We start from the raw sequence: 19,373 nt of genomic DNA on the forward strand, positions 1-19,373 counted from the left end.
TTTGTTTCCATAGAAGTTGATCCTTGAAGAACGGACCATGAAATTTGAACGACGCCTCTTAGCAACATTATTTTTTTCGAATAAATTAGTGCATTTGTTAGATTTTGATGTTTTTTTTTCCCAATTTGAAAGTTTTTTAGTTTTATTCTTTAACAATAAATGTAATTATTAGCAATTGTTACATGTATTCTATAAGAATTAATATAAATTTTGTTTTAATTCTTCAATTGCCGGTTCTATAATTTGTTATTCTACAAGAAATATGTTCAAGAATAGTTTTATTATTTTATGGTTCTAGAATATTTTTATTATTTTATGGTTCTAGATTATTTTTATTTTTGAACATACTCAAACATATTCTATCAGAATGTCCAAATTAAAAACCTTATAATTCGTAAAATTGGATTTTTAAAATTAATAGGATCTACGATCCCTTAAAATATACAAATTTCCTTTATTAAATCTATATTAATTGACTAAAATATCCTTCTAGTTAAATTAGATGGTATTTTTCGATTATTTTTAATTCAATAATATGTATTAATCACTTTCTTAAAATAAGTAAAATGATTGGCCCATATTTATGCATACAATAACACAATAATTACTTTGAATACAATAACCTAAGCCTATATATATATATATATATATATATATATATATATATATATATATATATATATATATATATATATATATATATATGATGCGACCTGGCTCTGAATCACTTGCTGGGAGAGAGATTCGACATTCTTTATGCCTGAGAGGTCACATAAGAATGAAACCCGTCAGCCGTTTTCTGGGAGGGGGTCCCGAAAAGACGCTCCGACGATCAAGTTAGTATGCTGAGGGTTATAGTGAGAATGAGAGATTGAGGAGTGGAATGACTTGCCTTATCGGGACCAAGGTGAGGTCCTTTTATAGTGGAGATCTTTCTCGTTCCGTACTAGGGACCAGTATTGCAGTGTCGACAAGATCCGTCGCTCTTATTGGGGAGCCTTGTTCCACATTCATGCTCATCCCGATGATTGGTCCAGGCGATTGTGCTCTGTCTGGACGCTTTGTCGCCTGGAGCTGTTGTCTCCGGGTTGTGGCTAAAAGACAATATTTTGGCGAGGGCGAGCCTTCTGTGTGGCCACCTCGCGGGAGTCTGGGGTCGCTGAGTCGGCTCCCCGTCGGAGGCACCTTGTCGAGGCTCGCCTGTTTCGAGCCCGCTCTAAGGGGCGTGTCATCAAGTTCCCCAGTCCAGTAGTCATAGCGTATGCTACCTAGCTATGATGTTCTGGACTTAACTATTGGTACACGTGTCGTTGTCTCACTTGGTTGTCGCTTCATTTCTGGCGATGTGACGTTTTGATGTGTGCGCAGCAGTTACGTAATGTGTCAGAGATTTTCGCAGATCCCACTTTTTTTCCTTTTATTTCTCCTCCACTGTTTCCCCTTTCCATTCCCCCTTCTGTCTTCTCAGCCTCCTCTCCTTTTCTCTTTTTTCTTTCCGCCATGGCTGTCATTCAAGGTTCAACCCCTAGTTCTTCTGAGTTCGTCACGCTTCAAGAGGCGCATGGTCTTACCCCGATTAACGGGGTGGAATTTCCTGTCCCCGACTCTTTGATTACCCAACCTCCTCCTGGAAAGGTGGGTGTTTACCTTAAGACTTTTGATGCTGGTCTTCGTATTCCATTGACCGACTTTCAGGAGGAGATACTTCGCCGTTGTAGGTGTAGTGTGTAGATGCTAACTCCTGGCGCTGTTCACAAGGTGGTAGCTTTCAAGATGATATGCCATGCTAATGGCATCATGCCCAATTATTTCGTCTTCAAGTACTTCTTCCGGTTTGCTGCCACCAATGACAAGTATACTTTCTCCGCCCGTCGTGTGGGGCATAATCTTGTTATTGATAGCAAGCCTCCCAAGAATTGGCAAGACCGGTGGTTGTGGGTTAATCGGGAGTTGCTTGGCGGTGAGCATCCCCGAGCGACAATGCCCTCGGATACTATTCCCAAGCTGTTTCCTCATAACCAGGCGACTGCGGATCTCCTGTGCTCTCTTCAGGTGGATGTTGACCTGATGTCCAAGGTGATCCTTGCTGGTGTTGGGATGAGCCCTAACTGGCGGTCCCGGGGGGATATGCCTGTCTTTTACACTATCTCAAAAGGTGAGTTGTTATCGCTTTCCTTCTTTTTTTCTCCTTCTCTCCCCCTCTCTTTCTTTCTTTATACACACACACACACACACACACACACACATATATATATATATATATATATATATATATGTTTTGCTTGACAGGTGGCAAATGCTTTGTTTCTATGGATTCTGTGCTACGGGGTCGCTACCAGGGGAAGCTGTTGCATCGTGCAATGCCTTTATATGAGACTTTGCCTCCTCCTCGTCGTTTGTCTGCTGTTATCTCGGTATCTCCTCAACCCGTAGGTAGTTTGACCGCATCGGAGGGACGCCCTGGTTCGCACATTGTTGCTACTCCTACGAGTGCATCTCCTGGTCCTACTCGGTCGGCTGCTGATGATGCGGTAGATAGTAAGGTTGGGATGGTGACCAGCGCCCGCTGTTTTTCCGGAAAAAGGAAGGTCGTGTAGGTGATGAGTGGACCAGCGCCCGAGGGTATTTCAGGGTCCATTGGTCGGCGGGTGATGCAACGTCGTGGTCTTATGCGCTTATTATCTTCTCCTTCCTCCGATCCAGTGGATGTGTTAGTGATACCCGATGATGACGTTCAACAGTCTGAGGGTATTGAGAGGGCGTATCATCAGCCCCTTGTTCCAATTCCAGTGAGTGTTGGTGTTAATTCTCTGTCTCCAAGGGGTAGCCCAGAGCAATTGTTTCAGGGTTCCGTTCCCGCTATTCCTGTGTTCATCTCGAGGTGGAGTTTGCGACCCGATTCTCGGTTGTCTGTGCGTTCTGCTGCTTTAGATTTTACCCGCCATGCTCTCCCTCCAGCCACCTTGGATGACATGGACTCTATGAGCAATGCCGTCTTGGCCCACAACCTTGTATACGCCACTGCGCAGGCTATAACATATTTAGCTGTCGGGTCTCGTCGTGTGTAACGGTTCGACGATTTGGAACATGTGCATTCTTCCTTGGTTGAGAGTGAAGCTAGCTTGAGAAGTAAGATGGCGGATTTAAGTGCTATGGTTGTTCTTCTGGAGGGTAAGAACATGTCTTTGGTTTCGAGGAAGTCAGTGTGGGAGGATGTCCGTGGTGTTTTGGAGAGTCAAGCGGAGTCTTTGACCTAGGCAAATGAAGGTTTAATGATTCAAAATGAGAGCTTGGAGTAAGATGTTGTTGATCGTGAGCGGGAGGTAGAGGCGTTGAAGGCGGATCGTAGTTGGCTCCTCCAGGTGGGCCTTGTACGCGTGATGGACAAGCTTCTTGAGCACCCTGAGTTCACTGGTGGTATTAGTCGCATTCGCCATGCTGCTTTTGTCACTGGCGAAGAGTCGGGTTGGGCGAATTTGAAAGCCCAGGTTGATGCCGAGACGTACGATCCTTCGGTTAGCAACTTGCGGTCTAGTCATTCTTCAACGTTGGATGATGCTTTACAGGGTTTCGCCACTATGGATTTTGCTGGTTTGCTTAGATTAGGTAATTTGGACGTTGATGCGGTGAGAGCATTGTGTACTTTTGATGATAGTGACGAAGGTCTGGGTGAGTTAGGTGCAGGTACTATTGGCGGTGGGCGGGATGGTGTTGGTGGGAGTGGCGGTGGTGATGGTGATTGGGATGTTGGTGGTGCTTGTAGCGTTGGTGCTGTTGGTGATAGTGGTGGAGATGGTGATGGGGATGGCGGTGGTGTTGATGAAACTGTCTAGAGCTACCCTTCTGGGATGTGAAAGAATCTTGTCGAACCTTTGTGTTTGATGTCTTTTGGTTATTTTATGGCCTCTGAGGCCTTTGTTTTGATATTCTTAGTTTGCAGCCTATAAGGACTTTGTGTGTAAACAAACAATGGTCTATCTGTAATGCTTTTTATCACTTTTATCGAACCCTCTATGTAAGCTGGCCACTTGTTAGGCCTTCTTCTATATTATGTGTTTTTATGTGTGTGTGTGCTATATCATGGATTCAATGAGTATCCTCTATGCTATGTGTGTTCACTGCATTACATACTAAAGCAATGCATGTTCTTTTATTTATGTATTTCTGGTACATGGTTGCTTCGTATAATAATTTCCTATTGGACTTCTCTGAGAGTCCATCTATTGGTCCGGGTGATCAGTCCGACCATGGGATGTTTTCCCCATTCCCTACTGTTCGGAGGTTCATGATTTTCCTTGAAGACTGTGTGCCTTTGACTTCCCTTATGTATAGGGTTTTGTCATTGCCTAGACGTGGAACTTCCTTATGTTTTTTTGTATAGGGTTCTGTCATTCCCTTTGTTTTTTTCGTAAGACGTAGTCTCCTAGTCGGAACTCCTTGTTTTTTACTCGCTGATTATAGTATCTTTCTACTGCCTTCTTATAGGCGGCTTGGCATATGCTTGAACGTTCGCATCATTCTTCAAAGAGATCCAAGTTTTCTTTTAGGCCTTCACTGTTTTCCTATTCCCCGCAATACTCCATGTGTATCGATCCTACCATTATTTCTGTTGGTAGCATCTCTTCAGCTCCATAGGCTAGGCAGAATGGTGTCTCTTTCGTGCTGGTCCGCGGTGTGGTTCGATATGACCAGAGAACCTCCGGCAGTTCGTCTACCCAGTTGCCTTTTGCTTTGACCAGCCATTTCTTGATCCCTTGTACCAGGGTTCTATTAGACACCTCTATTTTCTCGTTGGCCTGAGGGTGTGCCACGAATGTGAACCTATGCTCTATTCCCTCTTCTTTGCACCAGTCTCTAAAGGGGTTTTCAGCGAACTGCAGGCCATTGTCGCTTATCAGGACCCTTGGTATCCCAAATCTTATCATGATGTTTTTCCATACAAACTTGATTACTTGTTTCTCATTGATGCATGCAATTGGCTCTGCTTCTATCCACTTCGTAAAGTAGTCGACCGCCATAATTAAGAATTTTACTTTCCCCGGTGCTTCTAGAAAAGGACCGACTATGTCGATTCCCCATTGGTAGAAAAGCCAGGGGCTAACTATGCTTGTTAACTTTGATGACATGAATTCTTGCGTTGGTGAGAAAGTCTGGCACTGCACGCAGGTCCGTGTTAGCTCGACCGCATCCTGGTGTATATCTGGCCAGTAGAGGCCCATGCGTAATACCTTGCCTGTTAGCGCTCTTGCTCCCTTATGAGAACCGGCCGACCCTACGTGGGCTTCCTTTAGGGCCAACTTTCCTACTGCGCCATCTATGCACTTGAGCCATGGAGCCATATGGCCCTTCCTGTACAACGTCCCTTTTATCATCGCGTGCTGTGGGGCTTGTATCCTTGTCTTCCGAACCTCCGCCTAGTCTTCTGGAAGTATGCCATGCTGTAGGTATTCTGTGATGGGTGTCATCCAGTTGGGCTATGCTACTGACAGGGAATTGACCTGTCGCTTGTCGATGCTCCTTTCTTTTAGTACTTCCACCGATACCTTTTTTGAGAGATGTCCAAATCATGTTGACGCTAGTTTGCTGAGGGCATCCGCTCTCTTATTACTTCCTCTTGAGATTTGTTTTATCTCAAAGATTTTTAGGGTACTCGTAATTTGTTGTACTGCGTTGACATATTTTTCCATTCGCTTATCTTTTGCTTCGAATTCCCCTGTCACCTGGTTGGCCGAAAAACGCGAGTCGGTCAGGGCTATGACTCTCTCCGCCCCCATTGTTACTGCTAGTCTGAGATCGGCCAAGAAGGCTTCATACTCCACATCGTTGTTGGATGTGTGAAAATCGAAACACAAGGCATATGTGAGTTCTTCTCCCGTTGGGCTAGTTAGGATCAGCCCTGCACATGATCCTTCTTTTCTAGAGGCCCCATCTGTGTGAAGAGTCCACCGTTGGTTGTCCTCTTTCCTCGAGCACACTTCATTGACTGCCTTGGTTGCTTCCTGCTGGAGTTCTCTTGGGACTTCGATAGGAAATCTGCTAGAGCCTGCCCTTTGATGTTTTCTCTGGGGTGTTAAGTGATGTCGTTCTCTCCTAGATCTATGGCCCATTTTGCAAGCCCACCTAACGTCTTGGGCTTCAGGAGAATTTGTTTGATCGGGCAATTTGTTAATACCTCTATTTGGTGAGCCTGGAAATACCGACGGAGTCTCCGTGCTGCGTAGACTAAGGCGAGCACCAGTTTTTCGATGACCGGGTAGTTTATATCTGGTCCTTGTAGTGCCCGACTCACAAAATAAACTGGTAGTTGGCATCCCTGCCTATCGACCGTCAGCACTGACGAAATTGCATCTTTTAACGTGGACACGTATACTTGCAATACTTCTTTGGGTACCGGGCTGGCTAGGGTGGGGAGTGCGTGGAGTACTTTATTTATCTCTCGCAGTGCCGAATCGAATTATGTTGTCCATTTAAAGTTGGTTTTCTCTATGCACCCTTTCAGCATGTTGAACAGTGGCATGGCTTTCTTTGCGGACTTGGAGATGAACCGACTGAGTGCGATCAACTTTCCATTCAGGGCTTGTGCATCCCTTAGCGTGTAAGGTGAAGGTGTTTCCTCTAGCTCATTTACCTTGATTGGGCTTGGCTGGATCCCTTCCTTCGTCACATAGTATCCCAAAAATTGGCCCTCTTCGACTTCGAAGGTGCACTTGGTTGGGTTTAATTTCATCCTAGCCTTCTCCAGGGTCTATAATGTTTCTTCTACATCTCGTAACAACATTTTCTTGTCCGGGATTTTTATAACCATATCATCGACATAGACTTCGATGTTCTGCCCAATTTGGTTGGTGAATAGGGAGTCCGCGAGCCGCTAGTAGGCTGCCCCTGCATTCTTCAGTCCAAACGACATTTTTGTATAACAGAAAGTGCCATGATCCGTGTAGAAAGCCATTTTATCTTCATCGTTTGTATTCATCAGTATCTGGTGGTATCCTTTGTATGCATCCAAGAAGCATTTCCATTGGAACCCTTGCAAAGACTCTACCTTTTGGTCTATTTCTGGTAGCGGGTAACAGTCTTTGGGACATGTTGTGTTTAGGTCGGAGTAGTCGATGCACATGTGCCAGCTACCATCGCTTTCCTCACCATTACCGGGTTGGCAATCCATATGGGGAAAATTGCTTCTCTGAGAATTCCTACGCCGGTTAGCTTTGCCACCTCCATGTTGATTGCCTTATTTCGATCCCCTCCCTGGACCCGCTTTTTTTGCTTTGTCTCCTTGGTTCCCGACTTTATCATTAGCATGTATTCTATAATTCCTCGATCGACCCCTACCATGTCACCAGGGGTCCATGCAAACACATGTTTGTACCTTTGTAGTAGCAAGACCGATGCTTCTCTTGTTTGAGGGAAGGTACGTTCCCAGGGTCACCCGCTGGTCTGGGTGCTCCCTGTCGATCACTTCTCCCCCATCTGACAGATCCGGTTTTGGCCTTTTGGTTTCTGCTGAGATATCTTTTGGGTGCATGATTTCGTAATATTTGAGTTCATTTGGTGGTGTGGCCAGAACTATGTCCGGTCCTTGACTTGTGCTGAATTTGACTATTCTATGGACCGTTGATGAGACTGCTCCGAATCTTAATAGGGCTGGGCGCCCCGATATGATGTTGTGTTCCGAAGGGTGTCGTATGACTACGAAGTCGATCTGGGCAATACGTCGTCTAGTTTTGTCTTGACTGACTAGTGTGAATGGTAAGTGGATCATACCTAGCGGCCATAGGCTGTGCCCTGTGAATCCCGTGAGCTGGCCGGTGGCTGGCCTCAAGCCTTCCTTCCATGCGCTTGGCAATAGTCTGAAGCAGTGCTCATAAATGATGTCTGCTGAGCTTCCGGTGTCGATGTATACCCGGTGGATGACAACATTCTTGATTGATCCCTGAATGACAAAGGGTTCGTTCCCGTTCCACCCGGTTGGGCGTGGGTCGCCCATGGAAAATGTCAGCCCCTGCATTGCCTCTGTGATGTCTCGTGTGTCCTCCGTACGCTCCGCCCTCCCCCTTTTGTGGTGAATTATTAGAATCTCCAGTTTTTGTTCCATTTTCTTGGGAGCGTCTTTGAGTTGATTACATCAAACTTGGCTTGTAGACTTTTAGCGATTTCTATCGCGTTGCCTTTCAGCTGCTTTTCTTCGATTTCCCTTTTTAGCACCGTACAATTGACTGTGTCGTGTGTTCGACTCTTGTGGTACTCGTAGTACCGCGTTTTAGTGCCTTTTGCTGCTGGCTTCTCATCGACCGTGTATACTTCGGTCCTTCTACCCCGCCTGTCGTCCCTAGAGAACGGTCAAAAACGGCTTGGCGGTCGCCTGTCTCAACTCATGAACCTGTTTTCCCCCCTAGGGTCGAGGGGATTGTGGTGTAGTTGTTATGCCTGTCAACAGAGGTTGTCATGGCATTGAGGTACGCCTGTTTTGACGCTTCACCCTCCTCCTAGCATAGATAGCGCTCCACTTGTTCTTTTAGTTCAGCCCTTGTTTTAGGTTGTTTACCTATGAGTTTTTGGGATAATGATCCCGACAATAGTCCCCAGGTAAATGCGCCTGCGATTAGCCCTTCGTCGTGACCTGGGAAATCTAACGTAGCCTTGGTGAATCTGGCGAAGTAGTCCTTGACTGAATCTCCTTCCCTTTGTTTACACCCAATGATTGAGTGGCAATCGCCTTTGTATTTCCACAGTTGCATGAAGTTCGTTAGGAACATATATTTCAACTGGCTGAAGTTGTTAATGCTGCCCGGTCGTAGCGTTTTGAACCGTGTTCCTGCGTTACCGTCTAAGGTAGTAGGGAAGTACATACACCAAAATCTCTCATCTAACTTGAGAGACGTGATAGTCGACTTGTACGTGTCGATATGGCTGTCTGGGTCGGTAGTTCCGTTGTACGTCTTAAGATGGGGTAGTTTAGCGGTGTTGGGGATTTCATACTCCAAGAGTTCTTTGACGAATGCCGATAGAACACTTTGTGACGAGTAATATTGGGTTGGGATTTGCTGGTTGAAATGGTATCCTGGTTGTTGCATTGCCAGGAAAGGTTGTACGAGCATGTTGTTGTAAGCGCTCAGATCTGGTATCGGTAAGCCATACTGGTTAAGTGGCTGGTTCAGGTTTGGGAGATTGTATGCCAAAGGGATTTGTTGCTGGATTACGGGCGTCTGTTGTTGGGCCATGGGTATTGGTTGCTGGAGTATAGGCGTTTGATGTTAGGTCATGGTTATTGGCTGTTGGGCTATAGGTGTTTGCTATTGGGTCATGGTTATTGGCTGTTGGGATATAGGTGTTTGTTGGTAAAAAGAAGATGGCATCGTTGGTGTGGCGGCTGATGGTTGTAACTGGTGGTTTCGTGGTTGTGTTGCAGCGCTCGCACATGGTCCCGTGTGCGTATAGGTTATTTGTGGAGGGTGTGACGGGTGTTATTTGGGTTCCATGAGGGGTGACTGTGTTGAAGAATGGAAAAGGCATGGTGAATATCGGCTGGTTTTGGGGTAAGGTAGTATGTGCAATTGTGGTGGTGGGCCGCCGGGAGTTGGTATGGTTTCAAGGTTTGGCAACGGGTCCCCTAAAGACGATGGTGCTTCGAGGAATGGCAGTTGTTCTTCGAGAAGGGAGACGACCGGGGTGTCAGTTGGCTCCAGAGGTCCCATTTGGCATATCGGACTGTGTGGTGGTTCCGATGGTTCTCCGATTGCATTTTCCGCCATGGTTGGTTGCACAAGGGGACAAAGGGTGAAGGGTTTGCGTATCTGTTGTCACAAAAATGGATGGCGCCAAATGATGCGACCTGGCTCCGAACCACTTGTTGTGAGAGAGCTTCGATGTTCTTTATGCCTGAGAGGTCACACAAGAAAGAAAACCGTCAGCCGTTTTCCGGGAGGGGGTCCCGGAAAGACGCTCCGACGGTCAAGTTAGTATGTTGAGGGTTATAGTGAGAATGAGAGATTGAGGAGTGGAATGACTTGCCTTACCGGGACCAAGGTGAGGTCCTTTTATAGTGGAGATCTTCCTCGGTCTGTACTAGGGACCGGTACTCCAATCCCGACAGGATCCATCGCTCTTATTGGGGAGCCCTGCTCCATATTCGTGCTCAGCCTGGTGATTGGTCCAGGCGATTGTGCTGTGTTTGGACGCTTTGTCGCCTGGAGCCGTTGTCTCCGGGTTGTGGCTAAAAGACAATATTCTGGCTAGGGCAAGCTTTCTGTGTGGCCGCCTCGCGGGAGTCCAGGGTCGCTGAGTCGGGTCCCCATCGGAGCCGCCTTGTCGAGGCTCGCCTGTTTTGGGCCCGCTCTAAGGATGTGTCATCAATATATATATATATATATATATATATATATATATATATATATATATATATATATATATATATATATATATATATATATATATATATATATATATATATATATATATATATAAGTAGGATCATGTAGGAGCTCAAACAATGATAGAATTTTTAAAAAATAAGGTGTTTTAGATACCAAAAATGATTTTAAAAGTTTAAAAGTTTTTTTTTTTTAAAAACTTTGAACATAATATGATCACAATATAGATGATTCAAAATATTTATGATTCAAAAATATTATAATTCAATATGTTTATGATCGTTAACTTTTTTTGATATAAAATTTTTTTGATTCAAATATTTAGTAATCCTTAATTATTATATTTTTTATGATTCAAAATTAAATGATTTAAAAAATATAATGATCCAAATGTTGTATTGAATAAAAAATTTATTTAATTCAATATATTATGATCCAAAATCATATGATTCATAAATGATAGGATCTAAATTACTATGATTCAAAATGATGTGATCCAAAATTTTATGATTCAAAATGATATGATCCATATTAATATGATACAAAAATATATGATACATAATATCCATATGATTCAAAAGTTCTTATAATTGTTAAACATCAAAAAACTCGAATTGATATTTAAATCAAAAAATTAAAAAAAACAAAAATTTAAAAGGAAAAGAAAGAAAAGAAAAAAGAAACGAAAAAATAGAAAAACTGAAAAATGAGTATATATTGATCAAAAAAAGTTTGAAATTTTTTTTCAAAACCAAAAAAATCAAAAATAGAAAAAAGTCAAAAAATAAAAACAAAAATTAAGAATGACATCACCACGAATTCGTAATGACCATAACGAGTCCCAAACGTGGTCTTCTCCCTGTCCTCCTCTTTAACTCTCATCTGATGATACCTTGACCTCAAATCGATCTTGAAGCAACAGGATGCACTCAGCAACTGATCGAATATGTCTTCAATCCGCGAAAGTTGATAACGGTTCTTCGCCGTCAACTTGTTCAACTCTCAGTAATAAATGCACATCCAATATGAACCATCATTCTTTTTGACGAATAGAATTGGTGCTCCCCATGGTGAACTGTTCGGTCTAATAAATTGCTTGCCCAACAGCTCCCGAAGTTGAGATGACAGCACCTACATCTTCGGTGGTGCTAATCGGTATGGCACCTTATAAATTGGGACTACACTTGGAACAAAATCGGTCCTGAACTCAACCTGCCTCTCAGGGGGGTACATCGGGTAACTCATCTGTAAAAACATCGACAAACTCTCTAACCACTAGCACATACGACACTGAAACCTCTGTCCCGACCTGAGTGTTAAGCACATATGCAAGATAACCCATACACTGATGCTGTAGATACTGCTAAGCTCTGGCAGCAGAACAAAATATTGATCTAATCCTAGTACCCTCTCCATAGATAACCAATTCTCCCCCACTTGGGGTTCAAACTACCACTCATTAACCCTCGCAGTCGACATAACCCCAAATCTGCTCAGCCAATCCTTACTTACTATCACACAAGCCTCCCTCATGGGGATGGGAATCAAATCAATTGGATAAGGCACCCCAAAAATCTACAGGACACAAACCTAATAAACCCTCGATGCAGAAACCCTGTGTTCGTTGGCAATAGAAACTCGCAACAGACACTTCAACTCTCAAAGAGGTATATCGAAATCCACACTAAAAGACTGAGATACAAAAGACCGACTTGCACCTGAGTCAAAAAAACATAAGAGCTGGAAAGGAGTTCATAAAAAAGGTACCTAGCAGAATCATAAACACAAGCACACCATAAAATAACTGACAGAAAAATAAATAAACACATACCGGTAACGACATTCGGCGCCACATTGGCCTCCTCTGTTGTGAGTTAGAAAGCACGACCTCAAGCCCTCGGGGGCTCCGCCCTACCCTGGCGCCCATATGTGATCCTCAATGTGGCTAGTGCTTGAGCATGCACCAGTATCGCAGTGAGCAATGGACATTTGGCCATCACATGGCCAACCTGCTCACAGTGATAACATATCCCGATGCTCGGTACTGGGACTTGCTGACGACAATCCTTGGCATAATGCCTCTCTTTGCCACATTTGTGGCATCCCGAAGAAGATCGACACGCGCCATCATGAAACTTGACTCACTTGCCATAAGTACGGTCCATCTGACCCCTAAATCTCAAACCAGTGGCCCTAAATCGCTTCATCGTAGGTTGCGTCTGGACCGGAGCCTGCCTCCTCTCCCTCGCCTGGAGCTCCATCTCAATCTCTTGCCTCCCCGTGGACTCTAGTAGTTCCACAAGTGTACCATAACACTAAGTGGACATGAACTGGAGGATGTCCATATTGAGAATGCTCAAGTACCGGGTCATCTGAGCATGCTCAGAAGCAGCAAAATCAGGACAAAAAAGAGCCTTCTTAGTAAACATCTTGGTGATCTCAGTCACAGACTCAGTCCCCTGCCTCAAATACAAATACTCCTGATCCAACCTCTCTCTCTCTCTCTCTCTCTCAACCAATGAAACATACCTCATGCAAAACATCTTGGAGAACTGCTCCTAAGTCACAACACCCCTCTACTCAGCAGTGTATGAGCCAGACACCATTCTCCACTAATCCTTTGCCCTTGACCGGAGAAGGTTCAGGGTGCACTTGACCTTCTTGTCAGTAGGACAGGAGCATGTGAAAAAACAACCCTCCACATCAGATAGCCACCTCATTACCAAAATCGGATCCTGAACTCCATAGAACATCGGGGGCTTTGTATTGTCGAAGTCCCGGTACTAAAAAACTCTCTACCCACGAATCCCTTCGATAGTAACAACCGTGGTGGCTGCTGCAGTAGCAGCCTCAGTAAGAGCAGCGTAACGCTCATCAAAGAGCTCAATCATGGCAGTCTTGATACACCCAAACAACTATAGAATCAATCCACAGAGAGCAGTAACTACCTCAGCAGAAATCAACTCCCTAATCTGATCCTCGGTCAAACCTGGCATATCCTGGCAACCCGCTTCAGCTCCTGAACCCGATCCTCTCGTGAGCACCATAATGAAAATACACTAGAATATATGTTAGGCAAAATGCATTCCATACCATACAATCTATTTTAATAAATGAATCCCTAGCGGCTATGACTTCCTTGTTACACGTACGAGTCTTGTGCTTCCGGTAGTATGAGCCCATACTACCTTCTACACCTACCTGTATTTGTCTCAGATGATCATTACAACAACCCTAACAACGCACACTAGGATACACATAAATCCTATCCTCACTCCCTAGATAATGGCTAGACATTCCTCAACTGGCCGACTACTTACACATAAACCCATCCATGAAACTTCCACTAACTCTGCAATACTCGCGTATACTAATCATACATAACACTGGATCCTACATACAATCGAATACTTGATTCTAGCCTAAGCCTTTCATCAAACAAGAACAAGAAATAAGGCTAAATCAAACATTCTCAGGCTATAGAATCTTAGTTATGTACAACTATTATGCATACACTAAGCAACTACAGTAATGATATCAACTCCATATAAAAAAATAACCCTAGGCTAACATGCATCATGTATGAGTCATTTCTATCATTCAATTTGTGAAGATCCCTAGCCTACCACTAGCATGCTGTTCTACCATAAACATAACGTCAAATAACAGTGTGGGTAACTTGGGGTATACTTTGTTGCTCCGGTTGATCGTACACACCACATACTTCCTTAGTTACTTTTCAAAACAATTTAAAACTTTTGCAGTTCCCTAGATTGAGTACGGATTTAGAAAAATGTTCATCCAATTCTCTCAAACTAAGGCTCTGATACCAACTTGTAACATCCCAAAAATCAAAATAAATTTTAATTTTCAAAAACAATCCACAACCATAAATGGTTACAAAATCATTGTTTCAAAAGTGCATTTTAGTAATTAGAGTATCCTAAATTGCAAACAACATGAAAACCAAAGGATGTGCACGATCACGCCTTCGCCTTGCCATGGTCATCTAAAGTACCTGGAACAATAAACTAAAATTGTAAGCCAAAGCTTAGTGAGTTCCCCCAAAGTACCAACACACAACATAGAACAACATGTACTGCATCCACAGCTAATAGACTGGATTATCCCTGAGCCTATAGTATGAGGTCGGCTTTCCCTTTATACCCACATCTCATATATGGCTTGATCCCATGCCCACAACATAAGTCTAGCTTGCCCTACATGCCCACACCTTATGTATGGCTTGCTCCTGGGTTTGTTGGCTACCGCGCAAAGCAGTACAATCTCAACCCAAACATACCATGGCAACATATACATGACATAACATATATCCAACAACAGATAAATATATAATTAGTTATCAGACAAACAGGTAGATCTACAGATCACTACTGCATACTACATTCTATTTACTAAGATACCGAACTAATAAATCACTATAACATTCCAATGTCCTTTATACCAGGATACATAATCTAGTGGGCCGACATTGGTGCCTTCAACCCATACGTATAGTGAGGAAAACTCACTTCTCAGTCTGAATAGATATCTGGTAGGACACATCTCCAAATGACACCTCGTTTGATCATCTGAACACCAAATATTGACCAATCTCAAATATCACTCAAACTACCTAAAATACCCTTGGTTCAAACTTGGTCGAACCCTAGTCAAGTCAAAATCAATCCATACTCAAAAGTCCCATAGGGGCCCAAATTCAGAAACTAGTTGCGTAACAAGGCCCAAAACCCAACATGGCGTCTCACGTCTGACCAAATCTGTGGTCACGTCCTGTGACAACCCGAAAAACTTCTCGCATGCACTCTTCAATTCTTTCCAAAATTAGACTTATATTACTATATGGTAGTACCCTTTAGAGCCTAATGAAGCGTTCTAAATGTGATATAATCAAGGTAGGAGTGTTAAAAAGGGTTAACTCGAAGTGTAGGAATCAAAACCGGGCCAAACACTCCAACACATGGAGTGTGCGGCCACACACTTGAGTGTGTGGCCACACACTTGTGTTTGCGGCCTCACACTCCACCTATATATACCATACTTAGTCATTTTTGAACACTTCTTTCACTTCTTCAAGCATAGAACTCGAAATCCTCTCAAATATCATCCATTCTCCTTGAAGATCTTCATAAAAGGTACCAAGAACACCAAGAACACCATGTTTCTGGCAGCACACACATTCTGGCAGCACACATGGCCGCACACATGTGTTGGCCGCACACCTGGCCGCACACACACACACACATATAGTGTGTATTTTGGCCATACACCCTCTTGTATAGCCTTATAAACCCTCATACAATGATATATGATTATAACACTTCATTATAAGTGTTTACTAGTCCCTAAGGTAGTCCCAAAATCATCAATTAGTTGTTCATAACACTAATTATATCCATATATGTGCCAATATATGCTAAATAGGATTCGCGTGTGTACTCAAGTCACCACTTGACGCCTAGCAACTAATCCAACATTGTCATCAGAACCACTCATTACAGGTGAGTTCATACCCCTTTAATTAACCTTTGAAATACTTTTAAATGTTTTAAATGCTTTTATGGGGGGGGGGGGGAATACAAGTTGAATACTTATAGTTATTACATCAATCACATGTGATTAATAACTATAAATCCAATGATTTTATCACTGTCCAAACTATTTATCAAACTGTTTTAGTTCAAAATGCTTTACAAACTCTTTTACTTATCAAATACTTTTATTTAAACTTTAATATACTTCTTATAATTTTCATGTCCATATATGTACAGATATATAAGAAATGTTTAAAAGGCTTAGGAAGGCCGTCCGCCCTATTTCCTTTTCCTCGATTTGGATGTGGTCTGGTGGGATGTCGAGTAGCCGTCCGAGGGTCGTTTCAATATTAATTATATATCATATGTGCATATATAGACATAAAAGTACTTCCATATTCATGCGTATCAGTTACATCATTAGTAAGTTACCATCGGGGTAACACAAGATTACACTTATACTATTGCTAGATCAATGAGTCAGTTAATTCATGAGTCAGTACTTAGTACTATAAGAAACATATACATTACATTACTATGAGAACATATACATTATAATACTATGATAAGATATACAACTATACTAGAGAAGAACATATACAACTATACTAGGAAGAGAACATATACAACGATACTAGAACAAGTAACATTACATTACATATACATGAATACGTTAACAATTGTGATCCACTGTATCGGAGCATGCCTTAAATGTCATGGCCCGAGTTGTAGCCAGAATTCTCTTGGAGGGAGAGCGTGAGTTTGCGTATAGATCTATACTGGATTGACTATCCTACACCTTGCTGCTAGCTACAACCGGACCTGCAGGTCTGCGGGTGCCAAACGTCATTCCGTTCTACGACCATTCGTATGTCGTTGTTACCAGTCAATAGTATGGTGCAATTAATAACATGATATCTTAATATAAATCCGGATTAAGGTAATTAGTACAACATTAGTTCCTATAATACAACACTACAGTACTACAATAATTTATCCCTTACATACGTTTAGTGATTATTTCACTTAAACTTTAATGTACAAACTATAATTTGATAATGATAGTTACACTTGGGAAACTTACACACTTTTACGATAAACAAACGTACAAAACAGTTACGCCTTGGTAGAAGGCTACTTTCAATAGAAAATATAGGTTTTTTTGAGAGATTCAAACTTTTACAAACACGTACAAACATTCACATACTTTTATAACTAATGTTTACAATCTATTGTTTAAAAACTATGTTTAAACGTTTTGATACAACCACCGACACCAAAATACTTATGAACTCACCAGCTTAATGCTGATAAACTCTTTCAAAATAACTTGTATTCTCAGGTCGACAGTAGACAGGTACCGAGGCCAGCTTTTGAGAAGATGGAGCGCATCCAAGACTCATCTTATTATTTTGATTCACATTATTTTTGGTGTCTATAACTGTAAAGAACACACTTGTATTAAAATTATATATTCAATGCAATGGATGATGTTGTTTGCTTATTTACTTTTACTGTGTTGTGATACTTTACACTAAGCTATCAATTGCGCGCTATAGCGTTTTGCGGAGGTCAGGAACCGCTATTTTCAACTTAGCGTTTTCATTTCGCGGTACCGCTATTAGCGGCACTATTCACCGCTATTCACCGCTATTTCAATAACCGCTATAGCGGCGCTAGGGGCGCTATTCCATTTTCGTTCACATTTTGGGTCATTTGGTTACTTTGTCAATGAAAAACTAGTTTTAATGATCTCACTACACTTTCATTTTAAAATGCCCAAACAACTAACATAACTAAAAGCATTCAAAGCAACTACGTCTACCGACAACTCTTTTTCTCATCTCTTTCTGTACTTACGACAACTTGAACTGCTATAGTCGGACTCCATTAATGCTTTTTGTAAATCAAACCACACCTATGAGGCTACGACTTGGGACTTAACTTTTTATATCAACCATGACCTACTAATACGATATTGAACACGAACAATACAATTAAGCTCTATTTGACACTTTGACACTACCTAGTTTCCATATTACCATAATATTCTATTATGTTATGTTTTTATATGATTTTTTAGGTTTATGATATTAATTATATATAGACTTATAGTATTAATACTCAAATATATATAACTTTTATATAAATATAATATAAAATTATAAATTATACGTAATATTCAAAAAACCGCTATATCACCGCTATACCACCGCGATAACCGTGATCTCAAATAGCGGCATGTGACCGCAATTGAAATTTTGACCGCGATAACTGCATAGACTTTACATGACGTCCTCCGCCCCAGAACGTTTCCGCTGTTCTTGGTTTTGGGGTGTGACAGATTGGTATCAGAGCATTGTTTATAGTGAATTAAGTATATCAACCCATAAAAGATATACTAACTATAAACCCATTGGGATTTAAACACTCTGACCAAGAGTCTATACTTTAAATACTAAAATATTTAATAAAATATACAAGTCTACATTCATACTAAAATCGGTGTCACAACGACAAGAACAAAAGTATTGCGATTGTTAAATATCACAAGTGAGCTCGGGGATGTATGGTCAGTCCTGGGAATGGCATAGCCTGATCAACTATGCTAGTCCAAGGAGTGATTAGCTTATGCCCTAGAATAGTTGTGATATGGTAACAAGTCTACAAACTTACCAACACTACTACAATAGGATCATTAGAACAGAGCATATGTTTAAAATACTATAGGATTATTTTGTGTTACTTTAATCAATTATCTGAGAACTAAAAGGGTCATTATCAAATAGGTCAATAGTCGTTAAGTAGATACTTTAAGGTTGTATGAAATTAGGTGTATAGTCTAAGAATCTGTAACCTTTGCTGCATCTCCTGTTCCTTGTTTGGTTGTGGTTTTGGAGTTAGGGCTACTTATTCGAAGGCCTATCCTACCCTATTTTCATATAATTGGTATGCACTACACAAGTATTGACATAATTGATATAGATCATCTTATAATTATCTTAGTAGTACGTCAAATTTCATAAGATTCTTATATCCCCTTTCTCGCGTAGATATCATGGCTGGATTTCATCATGGCGACCCGTACTTCCCCAACCACGGCAATGCAGGATGGCTAGAAGAGGAACCGGAAGATGATCACCTGATTCCTTTGGATGATCATGAAGCTGAAGGCTTTTCTGATGGTTCTGACTCAGAACCCAAAGTCAACAATCTACCTCCCGTAGGTCAAGCCCCAAACAACAATCTCCGACCAGCTTTTCCAGGTCCCACTCCCTTGTGGGTAAACAACTTGAATCGCTGGAGAGACGAACAGGGTCAACCCTTACCTTACTTTGGGGACCGAAGCTTTTACAACGTTAGCGAAGGTGGTTCTGCGGATAGAGCTCTGCCCGTCATGGTCCGTAGAATTGCTCGAAACGTCGAACAAGGCCGAGCAGCCATCGAC

The 19,373-nt window shown here is 42.2% G+C and overlaps 1 protein-coding gene across 1 annotated transcript; it reads left to right on the forward strand.

Annotated features, from left to right (window-relative positions):
- Positions 1–3,380: 3,380 nt before the first annotated feature.
- Positions 3,381–3,833, forward strand: LOC111880912 (glycine-rich cell wall structural protein 1.8-like). Its single transcript, XM_023877325.1, has one exon. The coding sequence runs from the start codon at positions 3,381–3,383 to the stop codon at positions 3,831–3,833; it is 453 nt and encodes a 150-aa protein (XP_023733093.1).
- Positions 3,834–19,373: the final 15,540 nt, after the last annotated feature.

This window comes from Lactuca sativa, chromosome 1, assembly GCF_002870075.4.
Source record: "Lactuca sativa cultivar Salinas chromosome 1, Lsat_Salinas_v11, whole genome shotgun sequence".
Classification (NCBI taxonomy): domain Eukaryota; kingdom Viridiplantae; phylum Streptophyta; class Magnoliopsida; order Asterales; family Asteraceae; genus Lactuca; species Lactuca sativa.

Bases quoted from the DNA above. Each gene is read 5' to 3' on its own strand.
- LOC111880912 (XM_023877325.1), top strand. From the start codon at position 3,381: ATGGACAAGCTTCTTGAGCACCCTGAGTTCACTGGTGGTATTAGTCGC.